The 23,468-nt window shown below is 41.4% G+C and overlaps 1 protein-coding gene across 1 annotated transcript in view; it reads left to right on the top strand.

Annotated features, from left to right (window-relative positions):
• The window catches only part of LOC147254455 (melatonin receptor type 1B-B-like), a 76,517-nt gene extending 55,822 nt beyond the window's left edge, over window positions 1-20,695 (top strand). Inside the window, exons 2-3 of the mRNA XM_086216105.1 lie at window positions 12,377-12,495; window positions 13,027-20,695. Coding sequence (XP_086072231.1) covers window positions 12,377-12,495; window positions 13,027-13,776 — 869 coding nt within the window. The 3' untranslated portion in view covers window positions 13,777-20,695. The remainder of the gene's footprint in view (window positions 1-12,376; window positions 12,496-13,026) is intronic.
• The last annotated feature ends 2,773 nt before the right edge of the window (window positions 20,696-23,468 follow it).

The raw sequence follows: 23,468 nt of genomic DNA, 5'->3' as shown, positions 1-23,468 counted from the left end.
ATAGCCTGCCAGTTGACAGCCATTTTCACAAGGATATCCTGCCAAATCCCACAGACAGAGTGATTCGCAGTACTGTGACTGCACTGCATTATCATGTCTGCTTTCTGTCAGCGCTGCATTGCAAAGTGATACAAGCCCTACTTTCACTATAGATCTTAATCATATAATGAAGCTTATGTTTCACTGGCTGCAATGAAAGTTAAACTTGGACTGAAGAGCGTTATGACTCAACGACAGAGTAATGGATAACTATTTATGAAAGAGGACAACTCCTCCGAGATAAGATGGTGAATCACTGTTCTTTCAAAGTAGTAGCAGTGCAAATTTTACCTATTGGATTACAATACTGTATACAGTATGTGGGGGGAAGTTTTGAATGCAATAATTTGCCCTATCTTCTAATGTGTTGGCTGGTTCATGTACAACAGTTCCCAGCGCAGTGCATCAACCTATCTATCTATCCATCCATCCATTTTCTACCGCATATCCTGTTAAGGGTCGTGGGATGCATCAACCTAGCATAACCTAAATGAGATATTAAACCTAGTGGCCAATAGGACATACAGTATTATAAAAACCTAATGCTCGAATGAACAAGTCTATAAGCAAGTCTAGATCCGCTCAGATACATGCAAAGGGGATATTTGTTGATGAATAGTGGTACCTCAATTATGAATGTGAGCACAACAAATCTGTGTGTAAACTGTTTATGGAACTCAATTTATTTTGGTATTCATCAGTATTGAAAAAACTGGTAGGTCATGGTCTGGGCACTGAGAGGGATGGCTCTGCGTGTGTTGTGTGTCATTCTCCAGCAGAGATGTCCCAGTCACCTAAAAAGGGACTGTGCCATGTTTGCCAAGACAATTCTCTGTTCTGTGGGTCCAAGTCAGGAGGTGCCTCCCCACAGAGGAAATACCCACTTCAACTCGAATATTTTAGAGGGGAAGATATTTAGAGTGCTACATCTACTCACAAACACCTGAGACATAATAGTTTACAGTTAGCATCATGCGAACCCGAGAGTTGCAAGCATGAACATGTTGTGTTGCTCATTTCTTTTCCTGTCTTTTCCCTCTGTTATCATCCTGGAGTTGTAGTTAGCTGTAAAGACCTCAATTGACTTTGTTCCTCGACAAAGTTTTCACTCATTCATCTTCTTCCTTAACATTGTTCAGCATAGAAATTCCAATTCAGGAAATTCTGGACATGAGCTTGCCTGCTTTTCTCTTCAATACCTTTCATAAAATTGTGAAAATTCCCTGATTCAAAGTCAGTGGGGAATTCCAACTTTTGTCAAGCATTTTCAAGCTCTTCAAAGTCATTGATACTCTGAAATAGAAGCCCCATAAAAACCTTAAAATGTTAGCAAACCTCAACACTATTTCATCGAATTCATGTCATTAATACTTTTTCAAACAATAATGATGCTGACATTTTTCTGTAGGATTGTTGTCTATCATCAGAACCACAAATATTACACACATTATTTTACATTTATTCCATTTAAGAAATGGTTCAGAAATATGTTGTAATAATAACAGGATCATCATTTGTGGTGTTGTCATCTGTCCCAAATCAGCTGGAACCTCTCATATATTGGACTGCCCATTCATGGCCACCCATGACAATCATAGCGCCTGTTACCGGAATTTCTTTGCCCTGGAGTGGGCAGGCCATCCTTTTCTCTCTTCCTAGCTGTTTCACATTCAGCTGCAGACTTTCCCAGCAAGAGATGGAGGTCTTGGCCTGATGGAGCTAAGAGGATCACATCATCTGCAAAAAGGAGAGACGACATCCTCCCACCACCAAAATCAACCCCCTCCACCACCCGGCTGTGCCTAGAAATTCTGTCCATAATGGTTATGAACAGAACCGGTGACAAACGGCAGCCTTGGTGGAGTCCAACCCTCTCCAGAAATAAGTCCGACTTACTGCCGGCAACGCAGACCAGACTCTCACTCCTCCGGTAAAAAGAGTGAATGGCCCTTTGGAAGGGGCCATCCACCCCATACTCCCAGAGTACCCCCCACAGGGTGCTCCTGGGAACACGGTCATAAGCCTTCTCCAGATCCACAAAACACATGTGGACTGGTTGGGCAAACTCCCATGCCCCCTCCAGCACTCTAGCAAGGGTGAAGAGCTGATCCACGGTTCCACAGCAGGGAGGAAAATCACACAGCTCCTCCTCAATCTGAGGTTTGACTAGCGCCTTGACCCTCCTCTCCAGTACCCTGGCGTAGACCTTTCCACAGAGGCTGAGGAGTGTGATCTCCTGCTAGTTGGAACACACCCTCTGGTCCCCTTTCTTAAAGATGGGGACCACCACCCCGGTCTGCAACTCCGAAGGCACTGCCCCCGATGTCCATACAATGTTGCAGAGACGTGTCAAACAAGACAGCCCCACACCATCCAGAGCCTTGAGATACCCAGGGTGGATTTCATCCACCCCCAGGACCTCTGCCATTGCAGAGTTGCTTAACTGCCTCAGCGACTTCTGCCCCAGACATTGGACAACCCCCCCCCCCCACTCCCCAAGTATCCCCCAAACTTTGTTTCCTCCATGGAATACATGTTGGTGGGATTGAGGAGTTCCTCAAAATATTCCTTCGACCGCACAATTATTTCCCCAGTTGATGTCAGCAGCCTCCTGTCCCCACTGCAAAGTTTCCGCCTCCCCCCCTGAGGCGATGGATGGTTTGCCAGAATCTTTTCTGAGCCAGTCATTCTCCATGGCCTCACTGAACTCCTCCTTGGCAACTGCCATGGCTGCACACTGCTTGGCCTGCCAGTCCTGGTCGGTTGCCTCTGGAGACCCACAGGCCCTGTGAGCCTCCTTCCTCAGCCTGACAGCTCCCCTCACCTCTGGTGTCTAGCAGCGGGTTTTGGAATTACCGCTGTGACTGGCCCAAGCAGCCCCATGGCCACCGCTCACAACAGCCGCCTCGACAATGGCAGAGCGGAACATGGCACATTCGGACTCAATGTCCACTACTGCCCCCAGGATGTGGTCAAAGCTCTGCTGGAGGAGATCATTCTGACAGGTTCTTCCGCCAGGTGTTCCCAGCAAACCCTCACTACTCGTTTGGGCCTGCCAGGTCTGCGCGGCGTCTTCCCCTGCCACCTGATCCAACTCACTACCAGATGGTGATCAGTTCACAGTTCAGCTCCTCTCTTCACCAGAGTGTCCAGAACATGTGGTCGCAGGTCAGATGATATGACTATAAAATCGATCATAGACCTACGACCTAGGATGTCTGGGTGCTGTGTGCACCAGTGGGTATGCTTATGTTCGAACATGGAGCTAGTTATGGAAAAACTGCAACTTGCACAGTAGTCCAATAACTGCACACCATTTGGGTTCAGGTTGGGCCTGCCGTTCCTCCCAATCATGCCCCTGCAGGTCACGCTGTCATTGCCCACATGAGCATTGAAGTCCCCCAGTAGGACAATGGAGTCCCCTGTCAGGCCACTATCCAGCACCCTTCCCAAGGACTCCAAGAAAGGTGGGTATTCTGAACTACTGTTCAGCGCATAAGCGCAGACAACAGTCAGGACCCATTCCCTGACCTGAAGGCATAGGGAGGTAACCCTTTTATCCACTGGGATAAACCCTGTGTGCCCAGCCTGGTGCCCCTCCAGGCTGGGCACACAGACTCATTGTTTTTTCTTCCATGAAGGGTCTGTTGAACCGTTCTTTGTCTGGCCCTTCGCCTAGGACCAGTCTGCCTTGGATGACCCTACCAGGGGCAAAATGACCCTGACAGCATAGCTCCTTGGGTCATTAGGGCACTCAAACTCCTCCACCACGATAAGGTGACCGTTCCAGGAGGAGAAAAGCACCAAATCTCTGAGGAGAAAGATCAAATACTGCATGAAAATGCAATGCAAAAATTCTTTGGATTAGATTCCCATAATTGAAACTGGTCAACCGATTGGGGTGCTTCTCAAAGTGACATCAGTGCTACTCTTCAATTAGCTGGCATTATTGTGCCTGCTTGGCCTTCCTTTGTGGATATGCAACACTCAATTAGTAAACACACACACACACAACTACATATGCAGGTGTATGAACATAAACAGATGCATCATCACACACAGATCTACACTGATGAGTTCTGCAAACTGTAAGAGTGAATTTGTGTCATATTGTAAAAATCAATGCCTAAGCAAAGTGTACATGTTAGCATAACACTGAATGAGTGTGAAGAAACTGTAGGGATACTGGTTGTGGTGGAGGGAGTGTGTGGGCGAGCAGCCAGAGTCTCAGTCAGGAGACGAGGTATGGAGGGAGAGACGGAGACAGGGTTTCCAGGTTGATATGAAGTATTTTATTGGTATTTCCTGGATAGGTGATTGAAGGGAGTTGTGGGAATTGTGTGTGCTGTAGGCAAAAAAAAGGGATTTAAGAGTTAACTGAAATCAATAATCTCCAAATTAAATAAACTAATAAAAGTGATAAACTGTCTTAATCAACATAATAAGTACAAATAAAATAACTACCCAGTCCAGTGCCTAAAAGAAGGAGACTCACATGAGGAGATCTAACAAAAGGCTAACCGGCTTGAGCTAACAAAAAAGCTACTAGGACCCCACGTGGCCTGAGGTAACAAAGGCTAACAGGCCCCCACATGGCCTGAGGTAACAAAGCAAAGGGGTGTAGTTTCAAACTCTAAGACAACTAAATGAGAATAAAAGGAAGCAACTCACGTTGACTTGGAGACGCACACTGGACTGGGGTAAGGAAAAGCTGATGAATCACTGGAGGACAGCTCAAGAAGCAGCAACTAAGTGCTTCTTCTGGGACACACTCCAGCACACTAAGGCTCTGCCTCAGAGCAGCTGCAGAGCATCTCAGTAGATGAGGTGGGAGTGGTTACAGGTTGGGCCTGCCTCCCAGGAAGGCAGGTGTGGTAAAACTCCTCCCTTCTGAGGGAGCAGTGCAGGAAAGGAGTTTGGAAAAGAATTTGGATGTGCAGTCCTTTACAGTCTTTTACAGAGTGAGTACATACACTTCCCCTCTGTCCCAAAACAGCATTGACCTGAGCAGGATTCTTCGGGTTCTTCTCAACGAGGACTGTCAGCCTCTGCTCCCTTCGGAAGAACATGAGGGCATTAGATGGTTTCTTGATATATGGTTGCTCTTTGTCCCGCTGCTCTCAAGCCTTCCTCTTTCTGTGAAAATACAGATAAAAGTAAAACTGTGAGGGAAGAGTTTAAAAAAAACTGTGTTTTGAGTACAAGATGTGAGTAGAAATCCCTTGTTCATACTCAGTCAACCTGGAAAAGACACTGATTCTAATAATGTTCATTCAGGGTAAACAAATACTGTATGACACTCGGGACTGAAATAGTCCAAATGTCTTCTATTAAATAGAGGCTGAATATGATCACAATTTGTGCTAATTTTGGTTTGTCAGTTGGAGACTACTGTCACTGTTCATGTGTCAGTTGAAAAGCAAGTTGAAAATCTAACTTTGAGGAAAAGGCTTTTGTAACGCAGGTGAGATGGATGGACCATTGGATACAGGGACAGAAATTATCATCATACAAGAGAGAGTGTGTATGATGATGCAGCATGTCAGGATGTATGCCTGTTCCTTACAACTATGCAACAAGCTGCTGGTTGATGTCCTGAGGCCACAGTTCTTTATATATCTGCAGACATAAAGACATAGAACAAGAAATTAGAGCAGTCAGTGTGGAGTTGTGAACAAGAAATTAGAGCAGTCAGTGTGGAGTTGTAAACTGGAACTGTGAGTGTTCTTCCATAGGAAACATTTCTGGATGTTGTGCTTGTTTGCTCATTCACTGTGTGTTTATCACTCTTTCATGGCTGAAATTAGCCTCTTCTTTATTTGATGTTAATTCAACAGAATCACTTTGTCCTCAGTCATCATGTTACCATCATCTATTTGTCCTCATTTACCTTAGTTGGAGAACTGTGTTGCCCAAAATGGCTCAGGACTTATATTTCTCATTTTTCCGGAGCAATTAAAGTCTCCTCCCAACCCGTCCTGCCAATACGAAGTTCCAAAACTGGCCAAAACTTTTCAATGTTGCTACCTAACAAGGTGTGAATGCGTCATTCTTTCAGGTCTTAAAAAAATTAAAGCCCAAAAAGCAGTCTTATATCAGCCTGTTCAATAAACCATCATACTTGTAGAATCCACACCACCTTTAAAATATTAGTCTTGTACTACTACAACGACTACCAATCATAATAATAACAACAATAATAATAATAATAATAATATCAACTTATATCATTTTGTCACTGTGTAACACAAATAATAAAATACATATTTGTGGATAGTGTTGTGAATCATAGTATGCATTTTTGGATTGTTTTATGTGGATTATAATTAATAAAGTTGAAGAAAATCATCCATAACCAATCATTTTAGATGGATATGTGTGTCACATGAAATTGAAACATGACATTTCTTGCTGCCACCGGGAATGCAAAGACTAAAAAGATACAAGACTACAAGACTACAAGATGAAATAGATTCTTCCTTGGCCTGTTTGACACTGCTCCACCAAGTTTGGTGAAAATCAGCATCATTGAAACAGAGTAGAATAGTACTTTTACTCCTCCTAGTTTTAACTTCAAGTCTATTTTCTTCCATCTATTAAATGACCTTTGCTCTTGTGGCTGAGTACATCAAATTTCATCTTAGAGGACAGAGACTGCTGCTTTTAACATGCTTCATAGATTTTGAAGACAGAGACATCAACTGTCAGGATGAGCAATCAGTATATTTGTCACTTGAGGTCAAAGAAATCTCTATTAATCACAGTCTATGTCATGTTCAAAGCTGCTGTGTCCCTGAAACTCCATCCATCCATCCATTCATTGTCTTCCTCTTATTCTGTTAAGCATCGCGGGGGGCTGGAGCCTATCCCAGCAGCTTTTGGGTGAGAGGCGGGGTTCACCCTGGACGGGTCACCAGTCCATCGCAGGGCCAACACATAGAGACAGACAACCATTCACACTCACAGTCACACCTACAGTCAATTTAGAGTATCAATCAGCCTCGTCCCCTCTTACCACCTCTTTTGTCTTGTGAACAAGGTGATTCCCTACATATTCTTGACACTGCATCGTAGAAGATTATTTAAAGGTTAGCGGAACTTTGGACCCCTCACTGGACCACTCACCTGGATCCTGTTACACATGTTATGCACCTGTTCTCAAGCTCTGCCCACAATCTCTCGCTCTCTCTCTCTCTCTCTCTCTCTCTCTCTCTCTCTCTCTCTCTCTCTTTCTCTCTCTCTGTCTTGACGTCACAGCAGCCTGGCTAGCACCTTTTTGTCTTTTTTGTTATTTGCAACTAAGGCAATCTCTTTTGCAAAAAATATAAGCTAAGATAGACCTCAAACGTTTATTTACGTTAGTTTACTATTTTTCAGTTAATATTCAGACAATTATATTGACATTGTCTATAGAAGCACGACCCAGAAATATTAAAAAAAAGGGGGGGGGGTTTCTGACTATTTGTATTCATTGAGGGAAAAATTAGTTGTGTGCAGTTATATATAAAATTGATGATACAAAGCATCAAAATGCATTGTGATAGTAAATCCATGTTAATTGTTGACAGGCTAGTTGTAATTTGATCAAATCATGAGATTTATAACTACATTTTATAAATCATGGATTTTATGTTGACCGCTAAAAGGTCCTACAGGAAATTACTCTCTATTGGTCTGGTCTCAATTTAATAAAATAATGCATTAAGATATTAAGAAGTATTTCACTGAGGTACTGGTTTCGACAAAGGGATGTATTGTCTAAGAAAGCTTTCAAAAGTCCAAACCCAAAATCGTAATATTTGAGAGGATATTCTACTAAATCTTGGCCTAGATGTTGTATTTCTACATCTGAAAACAGAAATTGTAGTCAGGTGACTCCTCCTCTCTGTATCACACTGATGTCTCCCCAAATAGGAGGCCATAGCTGTCATGTGCTGATTCCGCTTGTGTAGCTTTGTCAACAAGGTCTGGTAGGTATGTCTCCCATGATGTGTTTCAGGAGCACCTGAAGGGGGAGGGAAATGTCATAGTTGAGATGGCTGTAGCACAACTCACCACAACATAGACAGTATTCCAGATATCTAGGGTCTTTCAAAATATTTCAACAACACAGAATGCAGAAGTGAAGAGTCTGACAAGGAGTCTTCCCTCCCACTGCTGAGCTGAGATCCTCTCATGGATTGGTTGTGGGAGGGCTGAATTTGCCTGAGGAATCTGAAATAGCAAAGAGGAAGGAATGTGGACATGTGAGAAATTTCTGCTTCTTTGTCCAGCCATGTGCAGTGACCTCCAAGTTCATTTCATCCAGTCCGTCTTTGTTAGCATGGTGTTTTCATCAATGACGGATGCCAGTACCCACCACTACACCCCCCTGCACCCAGCTCTCCTCTCAGGTTGCGACAAAATATAAGGACTGCTGTGGTCAGACTGCTGAGTCAGGAACATCCCTGACATATGAAAAAAGATTAGAGATGAGAGATTACCCTTGCTCTCCCTCGACATTTTGCTGTATTTTGTTGCATTTCAGGGAGAATATGTAGTTTGTCAATGCCATTGAATGATGAGGAGTTTGCCTCTGGGGGAGGAGGGGCAGTCATAAGTTAGGTAAATTTAGAAGCGGTGCTGCTGAACCTCTGCAGCCTAAGACATAACAGTGTTTGTGTGTAGAAGAGAAGACAGGCTTCAACGCTGACAAACCTATGATAACACTAAGCTCATTTGTCACTGATTCCAAACTAATCAATTCTCTCTTAACAAAGCACGTGAATGACCTGAGGACCTGACTGGATTTAAGTTTACTCTTCACATTTAAACTTACTCTGGGGAACACTTTGACACAACATGTAAGCCCAAGTCAGGGAGAACTGATTTGCCACTCAAGACAGCTTGCCCAGTTGAAGGACCAGTGTGTAGGGTCAGGCGCTATCTAGTGGTTAAAAGGGAGAAAGTCGCCTCAGGGGGCTGGAGCCTTTCCCAGCTAACAATGGACGAGAGGCAGGGCACACTGTAGATCAGTGGTAGGGAACCATGTGCCATGGAGGGCCGTGTGTATGCAGGTTGTCCTTCCAACCAAACACTTTAACAGCTGATTCCACTGATTAACACTCTTCTGTGGCTGAAGGTGTGTTAATCAGTGGAATCAGCTGTTAAAGTGTTTGGTTGGAAGGAAAACCTGCATACACACGGCCCTCCATGGCACATGGTTCCCTACCACTGATCTAGATGGATAGCCAGTCTGCTGCAGGACAATAAGGGGCTCAGTATCTTGCTCAAGGATATTTTGACATGGGGAGTAAGGATTACACTAGCAGCTGCTAGATGGCCACCTTACCTCTGAGCCATTTCGCCCTGGAGATTGACATGTGATACACACTTCACAAATAGCCCAACACAGTTAGGAAATTAGTAAATGATTGACCAGTCTTATGTGATTTTAGTCATCAGAGATCCTGAGGATGGTTTGTGAAGGTTATTAGATAGATAGATAGATAGATAGATAGATAGATAGGTAGATAGATAGATAGAAGCTTTCGCGGATGAGTTTCTATCTATTTCTTCAGATTTTATTTTAACCTACGTGTTGTTTACATTTATGTCAGCCAACACCTCAGGTCAAGACTCTGCTGTGCACATACACTTGAAGGAGAAGAGACATTCCTTTGAGGACAGCGACATACACATCTTGGCCAGAGAAGACAGGTGGTTTGAAAGAGGACTTAAGGAAGCTATCTACGTCACACTGGAATGACCACAAAAAAAAAAATACACAAAAGACAAAAGGAAATCTACCTGTCATTTTATTTTCCATTTGTGTTCATAATGTGGATCCATCACTTCAGTGCTGGGATATTTTATCAGCTCTTACCCAGGGTTAGAAGTGGCTCCCCTCTAACACACGTCTGAGAGCCTGAGAGATGCATTCAATCAGGCAACCTAATGCAATAGACCCACACTCATGTATTACATATTTCTCTGTCTCTCTGACGCATGACCTGAAACGCAATAGAAATCAATGCCCAACCCCTGACAATATGCTCCACTTGATGAAGAGGAAATTGAATATCAAGGGGTCTTTGCCGGCTCTCCTCTGGTTTATAGAGGGAAGATGACAGTAAACCAACCATGGCACTCTGACACTGAATGTGTCCAACTCATATGATGGTTTGAGCAAACTGGTGCAAGTCTGGAGGCACGACATACTGCATGATGCATCTGTCTTGAACAAAAGGGTATCACATACATCAAGATAGTCATGTGACTGGTCAAAAGACAGAGGAAGATCATCTATTGTGTGAAGTGATTTTGGTGACACTGGAGAGCCCCCCCACCCCCCCCCCCCCCACACACACACACACACACACACAAAGTCCCCAAAGCAAGTGTTATATTTCTTATAGTAAAACCAGCAGCTTTGGTGATTAATCTGATTTAGTAGAAGGACATTTTCCAAAGCAGCAGGAGACTATTGAAGTGTGAAGTGACTTTTGATAGATACACTGTAGAAGAGTGAAGTTACTGAAGGTTTTCTCTTTTCACCCTTGCAGTTCACAGTTGTCTGACACCTGCACACTGACACCATCATGAGAAGCTTGTTGTCTACCTAACTACAGTTAATGTTCCTTTATTAATCCTGAAAGTTTGACTCTTAATGTGTATATCTTTACAAATATCTAACTACAGAATTAAGTAGTAGGATGTTGCTTTTTATCTACCCTCCACTTTAAGTTAGATACTGGCCTTTTTCACATGTTGTCTCTCCTCTGCAGTGCAGTTAGCACTTTTTGGTGTTTCCTCTTACTTTGCGTGTAATGTCTGCACACATCCCTTTGATATTCAAAGGTCTGACGGTCACTTATTAGGAATAAGTGATGAGTTTTGTTGTTATATTTGAAGCAAAGCTGAAAAAAAGCTCAAATTTCACATAATTGGTTGGCTGAAGTACTAGCTTCTTTTTTTTAATCTGGTTTTAATTGGGTTCTGCTCTCTGGCACATTGACAAGGAAACTTCACACTTTACTCCTGTAATTATTCAGCTTTACTAATTGGTAAAGCTTGGTTTATAGTTCTGCTCTGGTTTGGCTGGGTTGCACTGCAATGCTGAAACATTAGGTGGTGGCAGGGCTTCTGTAACAGCTTGAGATTTAAACGTACGCATTTTGAACAGTTACACTCATTGAAATAAATAGCAACCTAATGGTCTCAATTTATGTGCAACTATCAAGTTTATGAGCAAAAGGGATGTCACAGTGACCTGGAATTCATCAATCATTCTATTTATAAATAGCAATACAGACAATTGATAACCAAATGCTTGAAAATACTTTATCAACACAGTTATAACATTATAAGAACCATGTAATGGATAACTTTTGATGACTCAAAAGTTCTTCCTAACTCCTACTTCCTAATAGGGGGCACTCCAAGCCTGACGCCAGATGGCAAATGCTGAAATTCAAAGCACCACATCCTCACTTCACACTCCCAGTGTGCATCCAAGGCCAGCGGTTTAATAAAGAACTAATTCATTCTATTTTGCCATAAATATCCCTTAAAGCTAATGTGGAGTGTTGTGTCATGGGCTCCGCTGTAGGCTACTCCATGTTTCGACTGATTGTGTTGAGCATAGTGACACCTCCACGAAGTGACTTTAGTTGTCACAATTTTATCAGTTTGGTGCAATAACATTTAAAAAGAATGTAAGACCTTGATGGAATTATTTAGCTGCATTCAAGTCTGGACTAACCAGTTGTAGGTGTACCAACGTGGCCTCCTCCGCTGTTGCTGTTTTGGCAGACCATCAAATTATTTATCCACATTGAATGAACCCATATACATGAATGCAATGATTACCCTGGTGCAACAGTCTTAATGAGTGTGGTGGAAACTCATTTGGTGAGGGCTTGAACTTATGTATTTATAGAAGTGACACATCAGAACCTCAAGTACTTATGTGGTATCGAGTGTATGTGCCAATGGTCGTGATTCTTATCATTTAAATGTTACTTATATTCAAATATAACCATGTTCATGATTTTTAGTCCAATTGTACATTCAGGGAACCTCATCTCTGTCTTGATTGATAAACGCAGTGAGTTCAGATGACACAAGTAACAGACCACAATACTCCAAAGGGAAATGATACATTACACGGTGATGAAGGCAGTGTTTTCGAGGTGACTGTCTGTATTAGTGTGATTGATTGGTTGACACCGTTTGGAGGCCTGCCAGGACTGAGGTGTGCCCATGCATATTTACACAGAGCTGCCTCTCTCCACTTTGGTACAGTTTCAGTTACGCACATTCAAAATGACTCCCAACGTTCTCTCTGCCCCTGCAGGAAATGTTTTTGTGGTGAGCCTTGCCTTTGCTGACCTGGTGGTTGCATTCTACCCCTACCCTCTGGTGTTGTATGCTCTCTTCCATGACGGCTGGTCACTGGGGGAGACCCAGTGCAAGGTGAGCCATGTCTTCCTTTTAAAGTATTTGCAAAAAACTTTAAATTTTATTTTTATGCTGTGCTTCAGCTTGAGTCAAAAAAAAAAAGTATACAGTCCAAATGAGCAAATTTATCACATGTACAGCGCATTACTCTCTCCTGCCTTTGGCTTAGTTTGGATAATGAAAACACAAAGATTAAAAAATGGGAAAATCTCCAAGAGCAACACAGGATCCTCAACTGATGTGACACAGTGGATGATATGTGCATTTAATAGTCATGACAAGAATAATAAGGGCACAGCATGTATGACCACAGAACTAGAACTTCATAAATAGATTTCAAACCTCACACAACCTCCTGGAAACCAGCTAATCATCCATAGAAAGAAGGGACAATGTGAGATGGCACACATGAATTTGCAAGTTGCATGGTGAGAAAATGACAACAAAAACTAATAATGGGATCACAGCCCCTGCAGTCACTGTGTCCTTCATTATTAATAACATGTAATTGGCATTTCTTTCTCTGTGTCTGATTGCCTCTCTCAGGTAAGTGGCTTCCTGATGGGTTTGAGCGTCATCGGCTCCATCTTCAACATCACAGGCATCGCTATCAACCGCTACTGTTACATCTGCCACAGCTTCAGCTATGACAAACTGTACAGCTACCGTAACACTCTGCTGCTGGTCGCACTCATCTGGCTCCTGACGGTCCTTGCCATTGTGCCCAATTTCTTTGTTGGCTCGCTGCAATACGACCCCCGCGTCTACTCATGCACATTTGCACAGACGGTCAGTACGTCTTACACCATCACAGTGGTGGTCATCCATTTCTTCGTGCCCATCGCTGTGGTCACCTTCTGCTACTTACGCATCTGGATCCTGGTCATTCAAGTGAGGCGCAAAGTGAAATCGGAGGTACGCCCTCGCATCAAGCCAAGTGACTTGAGGAACTTTGTCACTATGTTTGTGGTGTTTGTATTGTTTGCAATCTGCTGGGCACCACTCAACTTCATTGGGCTCGCTGTTGCCATCAACCCTGAAGCAGTAGCACCTCGCATCCCAGAGTGGCTCTTTGTGGTCAGCTACTTCATGGCTTACTTCAACAGTTGCCTTAATGCCATCATCTATGGCCTGCTGAACCAGAACTTCCGTAGGGAGTATAAACGGATCATCATGTCTGTGTGGATGCCACACCTCTTCTTCCAGGAGACATCCCGGGGAGGTACTGAAGGTATGAAGAGCAAACCCTCACCCGGACTCAATAACAATGAACAAGTGAAGGGAGAAACGCTGTGACTCTGTTTCCCTTAAAATCCCCTCTCCCTCTTTTTTCTTCTTTTTTCCCTCGTGCAGTGCCATTGATCAAACTGTAATCTCTACTGTGCCAAAGCCTCAGCCAACACTGGAAACACAACCACAGCAGACAACAGTGAGTGTGAGGGGATTAAAGTGAAAAAAACACTAAAAAAAAAAAAAAGAGAAAAAAGAAACAGTGACTACAATAACTGTGTTATTTATTATTTATTACTTAAAGGGTGCCATAAATAAAACCTAAGGCTCATCAATTTTGGTTTAGACTGATTTGATCATAAAAGGACCTAGCTTTTCTCAGAAGTAGTAGAACTTGGAGGATTTCCAGGTCTACAATGTCGCTCAGCACACGGTATTTACAATCCATCACCACAGCTCACCATAGAACAAGATCTCAGAAGGGGAACTCTAATGAATTACTAGAGTCACCAAAATTTTAAAACCTCACTATCCTCAAACTTTGTTTGTAGAAAATGAAGTTGAATTCAGTTCATTTTGGACTGTTTGTGATTCACACCAATTGTCAAAGGTCAGGGTGCATTCAATATGAAGGGTGAAGAAGATAAAATTAATGTCACAAATTGCTTTCAATGAATGGGATCCAGGGTCAGCATCACAAATCAGAATGTGCAGGTTAAAAGAATAACTTTGATCTGACATTTCCAGTATCACAAAGGTGGTTCCTTTTTCCAATTTATGCTCTTAACCTAACCTGCAGACCTCATCTTAAAGTGCTAGTTTGACAAAAAGTGTATTAACGATTCAAGTTCTCACAAATCGGTCGCACAAAGACTTTATTTTGAAGCATTACTCCTTCTTGACTAAAGAAAAGAGAAAGAGCCAGCCATGTAAATTTAGATTGAGACTGATGGTCACTGAAGCTAACAACAGCAAAACTGTTCAAAACTGTTTGTTAGTAAACTCTCACGTGTCTCCTCCAGTATAATCTACACCTTCGTGGTCCTTATTTTCAGGAATCCAAAAAAACCTTGATTTGAGCTAAAACCACGTGATCATTAACTGTGAATGACTGCAAATGAATATGGAGTGAGTTGGTTCAACTGAATAAATAAAGTGAACACAAATTAACAGTAACATGAACGAGTGTAGAACTGGAAGAGTGATAATTTGTTTATTTAACCCTAGAACACTAACGTTGGGTGATTTTCCCCCACATGATTCTTGTCATGTCCTTTTATAGGGTCACCCATGGTCCTTTTTTATTTTATGTGACATTGCATATTGGGAAATTAAAGAAGAGGGCAGCACGGTGGTGCAGTGGTCAGCACTGTTGCCTCACAGCAAGAAGGTTCCAGGTTCAAACCCTGGTTTGTGCACAGGATCTTTCTGTGTGGAGTCTCCATGTTCTCCCTGTTCCTGTGTGGGTTCTCTCTGGTACTCCAGCTTCCTCCCACAGTCCAAAGACATCAAGAGGGGACGAGGCTGATTGATACTCTAAATTGACTGTAGGTGTGACTGTGAGTGTGAATGGTTGTCTGTCTCTATGTGTTGACCCTGCGATGGATTGGTGACCTGTCCAGGGTGAACCCCACCTTTCGCCACAAGGATGCTGGGATAGGCTCCAGCCCCCCCGCAACCCTTAACAGGATAAGTGGAAGAAAATGGATGGATGGATGGAAATTAAAGAAGAGTACTTCAATTTGGCATACAATGTCTATATCGGGTTAAATATACCCTATGTTAGTGGTAGTGTTACTAATTTCAACGTGTTCTAGGGTTAGTTAGTTAGTGTTAATTACTGAGCAAACAGCTGGCTTAAAAAAGACATGGATTATACCGGACAAAGCACTTCAGAGATCGTAAACTGACATGTTTGGACAGATTTACTGTTGCTCGCAGCTGGGTGAGAGGGTGGCTTGTAACTTAAAGCTTAATATATGGGGCTCACTCTTTCTGTATTCTGGAGTCAAAAGGAAGTAGTGCACCTGTGGAAAATGTGTTTTTGAGCTCAAGATGCCTATTGTGTTTTACTTCACAGCAAAACTACACTTTTTGGGAGACTAATTGTTTTTGAATTGCGATAAGACTCATGTATTAATACCTACCCATCAATCGGTTCTCTTAGAAAATGTATATTTCTGGAAAATCCTGTGGACCTGTGCAGGTACCCCTCACCCCTCTCCTCTCCAGTCTTCCTGGACTCCCTTATTTCCTGTTGGTTGACATTATTTTTAAAGTCATTTCCATGTTCTATGCATTTGTACAGTGATTTAAGCCAGATACAGAGACTAAGTAAAGCACTTAAGTCTTGTACTTGTCAAGTTGACCTTATAAGATATGCAAGTAAGCGGAATATTGGTTTTAAATATCTTTTTATATTTACTCCTAACTCACTCCCAAAACCTTAGAACACTGCCAGGGTTGCCAGTGAATTAACACACATACAGTAATCCATCTAAACTGGTTCTTTTAATGGAAGAGACAGTTGGCTTAATAGTCAGATCTACTGCCTTAATAAATAGGCAGTAACACTGTTGAGTAATTAACATATTCTAACACAGCTAATTAACACATTCACATACTCTGCAGTGCTTTGCCTTCTTTTCTTTCTGGTTTTAGGTGCAGCAACTGTGTTGCTTTTTGCCACTATTTGGGATTGAATTTTCTTAGATCATTTTTGGGTCATGGTTTGTTCCTAAGATAAATTTGTAGCCATTAATCACTGAGTGCCACAATATGAGTTAGTTTGGTAAAAACTGGAATCAGTTTATTGTTGATAACCACCTTTGTGATACCACTTATCTACAGCTGCAGTCAGTTTTTAATCAAGCCAGTTTGATTTCATGTTGCATTTGCTTCAAAACACAGGAGCATAAAAATACTTTTGCAATATTAACTCTCATTATCCCATTTTACTCAAAAAAATTTTTTAGGTACTACAGAAGCTCAGGAACTAAACGTGAGAAGTAAAACAAGGAATAAAAGTCCCCTTGCCCCATTCATATTTAATTTAACTTAGTCCAACAACAAACTACAGCATTTGAAACAAATTTTACATCCCACCAAACACAAATGTGTTTTTCTTTGAAATTTAGAATTCTATTGTGTGACTATGACGTTTAAATTGAACTAACACATGGATTAAAACAAGAAATGCAGAGGTACTAACAGTGTAACAACTGCAGAACATCCCAAAACCAATTTCAGACTGTGTTTATGGTCATTTAATGTGTTTAATCCTAGAAAACTAGCGTTAAAATTAGTAACTTGATGTAATATTTCTGATAAAATATAGTTTTCATCAAAGTATATTAAAGTACAATTAGTATGATTGATTGCACAATGCAAGGATGAGAAAAGAACAATGAAATCAGTGTTTAGATAGAATGTAATTTGTCTGAACAAGCCTAGTTATCTTGAGATAATCTAATTATTAACTTGTAATCTAGAGATAACAGCTGTTAAAAAAAATGACAAGCATGACCTGTCTCAGCTTCTTTGAATTCCCGATAAGCTCCACTTCACTATGCAATTCTGTTGAGGTCTCTATTCATAGTTTATATAGACATGTTATATATAGTATACTTTATAATAGTTTACTATCTACATCCAAATAATATGTGTAAGCCAAATAGACTTTTCAGTACAAGCCAAGGATAAGCGTGCGCTATTATTTGATTTTTTTCACAGACACAATAGAAGAAACTTATTTTTTGTAAGGAAAGAACTATCTACATCTTAACCCAATATCAAAACTAGTGATATTCAGTCCTTCCATATTATGAGAATTAACTTGTACACTGTGTGGAAATACTTTCATAAAGTAGGATTAAATGAACAGTACAACATATAGGAACCTATGTTTTTCTACTTCTATCGTTTGAATTTCACATTTATTAATTTATTTTTGGAGCTTTGGCATCTGTAATATTATTAGATATGACTTCATGATAAATGATGGCTTCTAAATCATAAAACCTAAATTGATGAGCCCTAACCATGTATTGTATCTTAGTATGTAAAATGCTCTTATGTACGCCTCAGGGTGCCTGTATTGTTTGGGCAATATGCATCTGAAAGTTAAGGCACCAAAAAAAATGTAGTTTTGGTCTTTTAAACAACTACGATGTTGGTCTGAAAGTGTCAGACAGCAGCTTCAATATCTTCCTGGATTTTCGTTAGTGCATTAGTAATGTATTCCTGTGCTGATTGTTTTGGGACACCAACTGTTTTTAAAGGTATACTGTTCAACAGTAATTATTGTATTTTTCATTTTTACCAGCAGAATGATCCAATTCTTTTCTTCATATCTTTTTTATGACAACCATAAGTAAATGCACTACGATATAACACATATATTTCATGGTGTTCGTGGATGATGCCTCAAATTTTAATGCTCATTTCCATGGTTTGTCAAAGGTGCCTGATTTATTGCTCGTCGCCTCAAAATGAAGATTTTACCAAAAAACAAAACAAAACAAACAAACTCATGTGACAGAAGGCTCTGGTGAGGTTATAGATATTCATCTTTCTTACAAACATTACTCAACAGGTTAGCGTCACGGCGTCTTCAGACTGACAGGGTAAGCAAAGGGTAAGCAACTCCTTACAGGCAGAGATGCATCTGCGTAGCTGAAACACTACCAGCAGACACACATACACACACACACACACACACACACACACACATGCAATGCAATGCAAAGATGTTTTGCGACACAGGTGGCAAAAAGTTGGCGTTATCATGAAGCATCCATATGGTAACATCTTACCCTTTGATTTAGGTAAAGCAACCCTGCATGGCCCCTTATTTTTCATCTGATTTAATTGTGAGAATCAGGTTGTGGCATTCTCTTTCGCTCAATACAAAGAAAACTTTCAACAAGTAGAATGTACTGGACATGCTCCGAGCCAGTCCAAATGAAGAGTATTTGCCGATATGTCTGTCCATGCTGGTTACCATATTTAGACTTAGTGGAAGAGGACGGTTCTGTTTGACAATGGGCTTCATGCAAGAACATGTTTGTGTTCTAATCTTTAAATTTTTTTTTTGTATGTTTTGCGTGAGGTGGAGCGGAACAACTTTGCCACATCAGATTCACTTGTGTCATCAGGAAATGCTTTTTTTTACTGAACTTGGTAAACATGATAAATCCCTTGTGGTGAATGAATACACATTCCCAAGAATAGCAAGTTAGCATAATTAACTCCCTCAAAAATAACATAGGCCAGCTGTCTGGTATGTAGATAAATTCATGACATTGTTATGGAAGATAAGAACTTTCCTCACTTTGAAATTGAGATCCTGCTCTCAGGAAACAGATCAACAGAGACATTAAACAACATTATTTAATAGTGAAAGCAAATGAAATTGAGGCCATGGGAAAGCTAAGAATTAGAAAATGACTAGTGCTTTGATCGCTGTGTGTGCACCATCACTTTACAGCTCGCTGAGTGCACTCAATAAATATGAAAGAAATTATCTGACACTATATTGAATGCCAAAAATGTCTCACCATAGCAAGGAGATCAATGACTGCAACATGAGGGACCAAGAGGACATGAACTGAGTGTAACTTCTATGTAACTTCTGTATTAAAATTCAAAATGTCTTCAAAGTCATGAATGGTACACAATCCAAGGTTTAGGGCTTTAAATAGCAGCAGATTGGTTGTGTGCGACTGGAACAACAAGTCTGCCCCACTCATAGATTTAGTTCATACATCCTAATTATGAAACCATTGATGAAGGTTGTAAATTTTCATAAATGGCCGACACAAGCGATGAAAGAATGAATCTGTTAATGAATGTGGCTCTTGCATGAGGTCCAATGCCTGTTCCGTTTTAGCCGAGAGCTGTTCATAATTTGGCGTATGGTGAGATGCCGGGCCCCCTTTTGTGATCTACAGGTGGATGCAGCCTTATAAAGGAATTTTAAAACTGTTCCCATACTCATGTTGCAAGAATACAATACTAGTTGTAAATCAAAGTTTTCCATAAAGGCATCTTGCATGAAGATTTGCATTAGAAACTATAAGAGTGTAGCCACCTGGTTTGCAGTAATTCATATTTCTACATCAGGTACAAAAAAACATCGACACAGTCACTATACTTTCACTCACATCTCACTTTGGACGTGTATGAACTGTGACACCACTCCAGCAGGGAAATAATCAAGGATGATAATTTGCTTCTGAATACAGTCTGAACACACCTTCAGTCACAAAGCCAATGCTTTGTATTACTGTTTTTGTAATTAAATCATTAGGAACTTTTATCCACAATAACATCATAAACTCTGATGGTAAATAAAAGCACAATTCTCTACAATGCCCGGGTGACAGTGTACTTATGCAGTTTACAAGTTGGAATCTTAGTAATGTTTTAAACTTAGTAATGATGAGAATCACCACTTTCTCTATGCATTTCAAACTTCATAAGACTACCAGAGGGTGTGACATTTAAAGGAGCTCACTCAGTACTTGTGAATACTGTGCTACTGTTTTTAACCAGTGTATCTTAGTAAAAAAAAACAAAAAAAAACGAGAGAATTGGCGGACACAGGCAGGTCGTCTGCCTGGTCACGCTGTATTCCACCGTGGTCAAGAATGTGCATGTTTTTTGATTGATGTATGAAGGTTGGGTTTTTTTTTGACTGATGTGTATGTTTGAATTATCTGTTATGGCTTCTGTTTTTGCTTTGGGTGAAATGATTCTGGCAAACGATAACTGTGAAAAATGGTTGCTGCTGCGTTAATAATGGTGATATGAAACAAGAATGAGATTAATGATAGACACTGACAGTGCATATTGAATATGTCCGTTGTACGTGCATCCATGGAGGGATGGTGTCTTGTTTAAATGAGAACCAAGCAATTTCTTGGCTTTTCTTCAAGGATTCTTCTTCTTGACTATTCTCACTAAGTATAATAATCCAAATAATTTCAACAATAAACTATTTGTAACCAGCTCTGAGACCCTTTATTGATCTTGTTTGTGTTCTATATTCTTTTGATGCAATCATAACACAGCTATGTCTTGATAGATTCTCCATAGCATGCATTTCTATTTCCTAAAAAGGTATGTAAATGAAAAAAATCAAGGGCGTCTGATTAAGCTACAGAACCAGCAGAGTAGCCTCTCTACTGCAAAGAACAGGCAGTTGCCCGGCATCTGGCTGCATGATCATCATCACAAAGATACACATGAGGACTTCCAGTTTGGCCATGCGTGAGTGAGGCTTAAGTCACAGTGCTCCCACAGCCAAAGTTTATGAAAATGTATCTGAAGCAAGATATTCGGGTCAATAACAAATGCAAGACATATAAAAACCTGTTAAGTCGACTATTTCAAACTATGGTGAGCTCTAACCGTGTCGAACCGACCTCGTAAGAATATTGAAGTGGGCCCACCAGCCACCCCAGACAGCTATGAGGGAGAGGCCTCAGGTGGAGACGGCCGTGACCCAGGAGAATCGGCAGTATTGGAGGCTCTTGCCTCCCTCCGCCCTGAACCACGCTCACTCAAGACTGAGTTAGTGGACATCCAAGGATTGACCAACTCTCGATCTCCATCAAGGGCAAACTGACAACTTTTAAGTGCAAAACCAATGCTGCCATCTCCGCTGTTAAAGCCACTGCTATTGAGCATGCTAACAAGCAAACAGATTTGGAACACACCACCTGTGATGCTGCTGACACAATCACAAAGCTGGAAAAAGAAGTAGGGCACTTAAAGTGGTGGATCAACTTTCCAATAACTGCATGGATCTTGAGGGGCATAGCAGGAGTCAAAACCTGTGGATTCTATATGTAAAGGATGTAGGAACCAGTAAGAAGCCCAGAATTTGTTGCGCAACTTTTAAAAGATGCCTTGTCTCTGGAGGGGTATCCCACAGATGCCACAGAGAGCTCTGGACCAATCCAGGTGACAACAAACCACTTCGCCCTTTCATTCTTAGAATGCACTACACCCACGAGCCTGAGGGAATACTCCAGAGAGCAGCCAAATTGCAGCAGATAACTTTGCATGGACAGAGGATCCTGATATTCACCAACTACCCCCCAACAGCTGTGAGACAGCGTGTCATGTTTAACAGAGCAAGAGAGCTGCTGAAAGATAAACTGGGTGAGAGGTTTGGTCTGCAATACCCTGCTAAGCTACTGATCACTGTCAGTGCCTGAAGGCTGCTGGGTTAGGCTCCAGCTCCCCCTTGACCCTTCACAGGCTAAGCGGTAGAAAATAGATGGATGGATGGATGGATGGATGAATTATTCAAAACCAGATTGTTGATAAACGTAAGTTTTGATCCAATTTATTATGGCATATACCGAGGCCTCTACATTAAACAGGAGAGTCTGTCTCTCTGTCAGAAACTGTCAGAACTTCTCAGAGCAGAACGAACAGGTGAGAGAGGAAAGGAGAGCAGACTGATCTTTTGTCAATCACAGATTATTTTGTCTTCTCGGACTGATTAAAAAAATAAAAAAGCCAAAATTGGTCACAAACTACACCTGAGTGTGCGCACGAATAAAGTCTCAGTGTGTGAAACACAGCAGAGTGTAACATCATGCTGTTCACAGACAGTCTGCTGTCATTGGTTTGACAGAAAGACAAGACACTGATCACTGACCTGTTGTAATGGAAAAAGTACTCAGATCCTTTACTTAAGTAAAAGCATTAATACCATTCATCTATCCATCCATTCATTTTCTACCGTTTATCCTGTTAAGGGTTGCGAGAGGGCTGGAGCCTATCCCAGCAGCCTTCGGGCTGGCTGTTGAGCCCCTTCCTGAATTCATCCATACAGATCTTAATATTCATGACCATAGTGTCTCAGACATAACTAATAAAATTTCTCTTTGCATGTCGTTCTGTTATTTATCACCAGACCCCAATTTAGTCTTCCTGTGATTCTAGATGAAATAAACATGTTTGGAACCTTTCCTGGTCACAGGATCAACTGGACCAAAAGTGAGTTGATGCCTGTGGGATTTAAGGACCTACGTATGATTCAACATATACCATTCAAAAGTTCAAATCAACCATTCACCTATCTAGTGACTCAAATAACTGGAGAATTTTCTTCTCTTTTTTAAGCTAACTACCCACCTCTTGTGGCCAAATTGCTGGTAAATACTCAGTTTTGGTGATCGTTTCCTATCTCACTGATCAGCAGATTAACACAATTCAAATTATATCCCTTCCCCAGTTGCTATACCACTTCAAGTGTCTCCCAGTGTTCCTGCCCAAATCCTTTTTTAAAAAATTAGATTCTGTTATCCTCACTTTCATCTGAAAATATAAGAGTCATAGGATTGAGAAAGCTCACCTCTGTAAACCAAAATGTGCTGGCAGGCTTTCTCTCCCTGACTTTTGTCTTTATTGCTGGTCTTTTAATCTAAAAAAATAATAATAATTTCAATATAGTTAAACAATGCGGCATGGTGGTGCAGTGGTTAGCACTGTCGCCGCACAACAGGAAGGTTCCAGGTTCAAGTCCCAGTTCAGGTATGGGATCTTTCTGGGTACTACGACTTCCTCCCACAGTCCAAAGATATGCAAGATATGTTAATTGGATACTCTAAAGTGAGTGTGAATGGTTGTCTGTCTATATGTGTTGCGCCCCCCCCCCCCCCCCCCGGACCCTTAACAGGATAAGCAGAAGAAAATGAATGGATGGAATATGGAATATAACCTGCACTGTACTACAGACA

Source organism: Aulostomus chinensis, chromosome 10 (assembly GCF_037954235.1).
Source record: "Aulostomus chinensis isolate RoL2024-O1b breed Wild chromosome 10, RoL_Achi_v1.0, whole genome shotgun sequence".
Classification (NCBI taxonomy): domain Eukaryota; kingdom Metazoa; phylum Chordata; class Actinopteri; order Syngnathiformes; family Aulostomidae; genus Aulostomus; species Aulostomus chinensis.
This window is presented reverse-complemented; position numbering and strand designations above follow the sequence as displayed.